Source organism: Ipomoea nil, unplaced genomic scaffold (assembly GCF_001879475.1).
Source record: "Ipomoea nil cultivar Tokyo-kokei standard unplaced genomic scaffold, Asagao_1.1 scaffold0322, whole genome shotgun sequence".
NCBI classification, from domain to species: Eukaryota; Viridiplantae; Streptophyta; class Magnoliopsida; order Solanales; family Convolvulaceae; genus Ipomoea; species Ipomoea nil.
The window spans coordinates 1139113-1143008 of record NW_017616750.1 but is presented as its reverse complement, the minus strand read 5'-3'; the positions used below and the strand labels follow the sequence as shown (position 1 = coordinate 1143008).

The 3896-nt window shown below is 58.3% G+C and overlaps 1 protein-coding gene across 1 annotated transcript; it reads left to right on the top strand.

The window, feature by feature from the left end:
* The first annotated feature begins 1159 nt into the window (after positions 1 to 1159).
* On the top strand, positions 1160 to 2965 carry LOC109171588. The gene is made up of 2 exons (XM_019320639.1): positions 1160 to 2014; positions 2123 to 2965. The coding sequence occupies exons 1-2, from the start codon at positions 1160 to 1162 to the stop codon at positions 2963 to 2965; spliced, it is 1698 nt and encodes a 565-aa protein (XP_019176184.1).
* Positions 2966 to 3896: the final 931 nt, after the last annotated feature.

Sequence of the window (3896 nt, the reverse complement as noted above, 5' to 3'; positions counted from 1 at the left end):
ATCCAGCAACGCAAAAGGTAGCTCTCCGCCGAGAGGAGGGAGTTCGTCAAAAAGGAGGTCGACACACTGCTGGAGATTGGTCATGTTAGGGAGGTCATATACCCCACCTGGCTGGCCAACGTAGTCCTCGCCCCAAAGCCGCCCACCTGGAGGATGTGCGTGGACTACACCGACCTCAACAAGGCCTGCCCTATGGACCCCTTTCCCCTCCCCAACATCGATCAGCTGGTGGACGAGACTGCTGGTTGTGCCCTTATGAGCTTCCTAGATGCGTTCAGGGGGTACCACCAAATTTTCATAGAGGAGTCTGACGAGGAGAAGACAGCCTTCACCACGCCAGAGGGGGTCTATTGCTACAAGGTTATGGCTTTCGGACTGAAAAATTCAGGTGCCACCTACACCCGAATGGTGGCCAAGGTGTTCAAGCAGGTCCCCGGTCGCAACCTCCAGGCCTACGTCGACGACATGATCGTCAAGAGCACCGACGCCGACATCCACACAAATGACCTTACCGAGGTATTTTCAATTATGCAACGCTTCAATTTACGGTTGAACCCCAAAAAGTGCACCTTCGGGGTGCACTGGGGGAAATTTTTGGGGTACATGGTCTCGAAGAGGGGCATTGAGCCCAACCCCGACAAGGTCATGGCCATCCTAGACATGGAACCTCCGAGGTCCCTCCAGGAGGTCCAGCGCCTCAACGGGCGATTGGCAACCCTGGGCCGTTTCCTTTCGAGGTCGGCCGAGAAGTCCTTGCCGTTCTTTGGAGTCCTCAAAAAGACTAAGGGCTTCGAATGGTCCGAGGAGTGCCAGAAGGCGTTCGAAGACCTCAAGACGTACCTGATATCGCTCCCCCCTGGCCAAACCCGTTAAGGGGGAGGTCCTATATCTGTACTTGGGCATCTCGCAGGCCGCGGTCAGCTCCGTGCTGGTCCGGGACGACGAGGGGGTCCAGCGGCCCGTATACTACACGAGCCGAGCTCTACGGGGAGCAGAGATCAGGTACACACCCGTGGAAAAGGCCATTTTTGCAGTAGATGCGACGGCAAAGAAGCTGAACCACTACTTCCAGGCCCACCCCGTGCAGGTCCTCACCAACCAGCCGCTAGACGCAGTACTGAGGGCCTCGGGGTCGGCAAGCAGGCTGGTCAGGTGGGCCATGCGGCTGAGCCAGTTCGACATCCAGTTCAAGCCCCGACCCGCCATCAAGGGGCAGGCGCTGGCTGACTTTATAGTCGAGTGCACTGCCCGGGAGGCAACGGAGCGGGTCAGGGACGAAGACGAGGAGTGGTGGACCCTCTCAACGGACGGGTCCTCCAGCACCAAAAGCTGCGGGGGTGGAGTCGTCCTCATAACACCGGAGGGGTTTCGGGCCTACTACGCCCTCCGCTTCGCGTTCAAATTATCCAACAACGAGGCCGAGTATGAAGCACTCCTGGGAGGGCTCCGCCTCGCACTAAATATGAGGGTGGAGAAGCTCAAAATCCGATGTGACTCTAGACTCGTGGTGGGACAGGTCACAGGTGAATTTGAAGCAAGTGATGAAAGAATGAGGAGGTACCGGGACGTGGTGCTCCAGCTACTGGGGCAGCTGATCAATTATGAGGTCCTACAGGTACCCCGAGACCAGAACACAGATGCTGACATGTTATCCAAGCTCGCCCAAGAGGCCCCGGAACATATCTCAAAAATAGCCCGAATTGAAGATTTCAAGAGGTCGAGCCTGGACGCCTACCCGGTCCTACCCGTGCAAATCCGACCTCCCTGCTGGTTGGACCACCTCAAGGAGTACAAGAAGACAGGCACGCTACCTCCCGACGAGGTTGACGCCAGGCTGGTGAAACGGCGAGCCCCCACGTACGTGGTCATGGGGGACACACTCTACAAGAGGTCCTATAACGGCGCCTTGCTGCGCTGCTTATACCCAGACGAAGCCAGGTCAGTCATGGAAGAAATCCACGAATGGACCTGTTCAGCCCACCAGGGGTACTTTTGGCCCAAAAATGGCCAAGGAGTGCGCTGACTATGCCCGGGGTTGCGAGACCTGCCAACACTTCCAAGTCACCCCCGGCCGGCCAGCCACGAGCTACACCCCCATCAGCTCGGTCATCCCCTTCTCCAGGTGGGGAGTGGACCTAGTGGAAGCTCTGCCCATGGGGTCGGGAAAAAGGAAGTACCTCATAGTAGCAGTGGACTACTTCACCAAGTGGGTAGAGGCGGAACCGCTGGCAACCATAACAAGTGCCCGTTGCAAGCACTTTGTGTACGAAAATATTTTGTGCCGTTTTGGGGTCTCGATGCAACTCATCACCGACAACGGACGCCAATTCAAGGGCAAGAGTTCGAGGGGTTCTGTGCAGAATGGCACATTACTCACAGCCGGGTAGCAGTGTGCTACCCTCAAGCAAATGGCCAGGTGGAAAATGCCAACCGCACCATTGTGGGCGGCCTGAAAAAGAAACTGGAATCCGCGGGGGGAGCGTGGGTGGAGGAGCTCGACGCCATTCTTTGGGCCTACCGCACCACCCCCCGGAGGGCTACTGGGGAGACACCTTTTTCCTTAGCCTACGGTTTCGAAGCCCGAGCTCCAGCGGAGGTAGTCATACCTTCCCGGTGGGAGGAGGACTACGACCCTGACACGAACGAGGAGCACCATAGAATTGACCTCCACATGATTGATGACAGGCGCGAAGCAGCCGCAATTCGAGCTGAAAACTACCAGAGGCAGACCAAGGCATACCACGATAAGCGGGTCCGACCCCGCTATTTCCAAGTAGGTGACTACGTGCTCAGGAGAAGGGAGGCGAGCCAGCCCCAAGCCGGAGGGAAGTTTGCCCCTAATTGGGAGGGCCCGTACATTATAGCAGCCGTGGTTCGCCCGGGCAGCTACAAGCTCAAAACTCCCAAAGGAAAGATGATAGCCAGGGTCTGGAACTCAGAGCACCTGCTGAAATTTTACCAGTAGACCTACCACGTGAGAGGTGGGTCTTGGCGTTGCTATTATAGGAGGAGAACCATTTCCCTCCCCTAATAATGTCTTAGTGAGCGGCATTAGTCAGAAGAAAATCGCATATTACAGAATACATTGTGCGCAGGACCTTTTTTGTTTGGTCCGGCAAGACTGGGCCCAAGCGGTTTGGCGCACCCTAAGGGGGCACGAGGTCCGACCTCGCGTACAAACCCCGACGGAAGAGCCCGGTGGCGTAGTCCGGAAGGACTTAGCCCAAGAGGCTAACGTACCCTAAGGGGGCACGAGGTCCGGCCTCGCGTACTAACCCCGACGGAGGACGCACCCTAAGGGGGCACGAGGGACGACCTCGCGTACCAACCCCAACGGAAGTGCCCGGTGGCACGGTCCCGTCGGACTGTGCCCGAGCAGCTAACGCGCACCCTAAGGGGGCACGAGGTCTAACCTCGCGTACAAGCCCCGACGGAGGAGCCCGGTGGTTTGGTCCGGCAGGACTTGGCTCAAGCGGTTTGGCGCACCCTAAGGGGGCACGAGGTCCGACCTCGCGTACAAACCCCGACGGAAGAGCCCGGTGGCGTAGTCCGGAAGGACTTAGCCCGAGAGGCTAACGTACCTAAGGGGGCACGAGGTCCGACCTCGCGTACAAACCCCGACGGAAGAGCCCGGTGGCGTAGTCCGGAAGGACTTAGCCCGAGAGGCTAACGTACCCTAAGGGGGCACGAGGTCCGGCCTCGCGTACCAACCCCGACGGGAGAGCCCGAGGACATAGTCTCATAGGACTTTGTTGAAGAGGCTAACACATGGCAAAAGAAAAAAAAAAATACCGTGCCTACCTCGGCCAGCTGCCGAGGTCGGCCTCGGCAAGCCGCCGAGGTCCACCTCGGCAACTGCCGAGGCCCTCCTCGGCAACTGCCGAGGCCCACCCCGG

Excerpts from the sequence above, each read along its gene's own strand:
- LOC109171588 (XM_019320639.1), top strand. The coding sequence starts at position 1,160 with ATGCGGCTGAGCCAGTTCGACATCCAGTTCAAGCCCCGACCCGCCATC. Across the intron at positions 2,015-2,122 it reads GGCCCAAAAATGGCCAAGGA|GTGGGGAGTGGACCTAGTGG; the intron begins GTGCGCTGACTA and ends CCCCTTCTCCAG.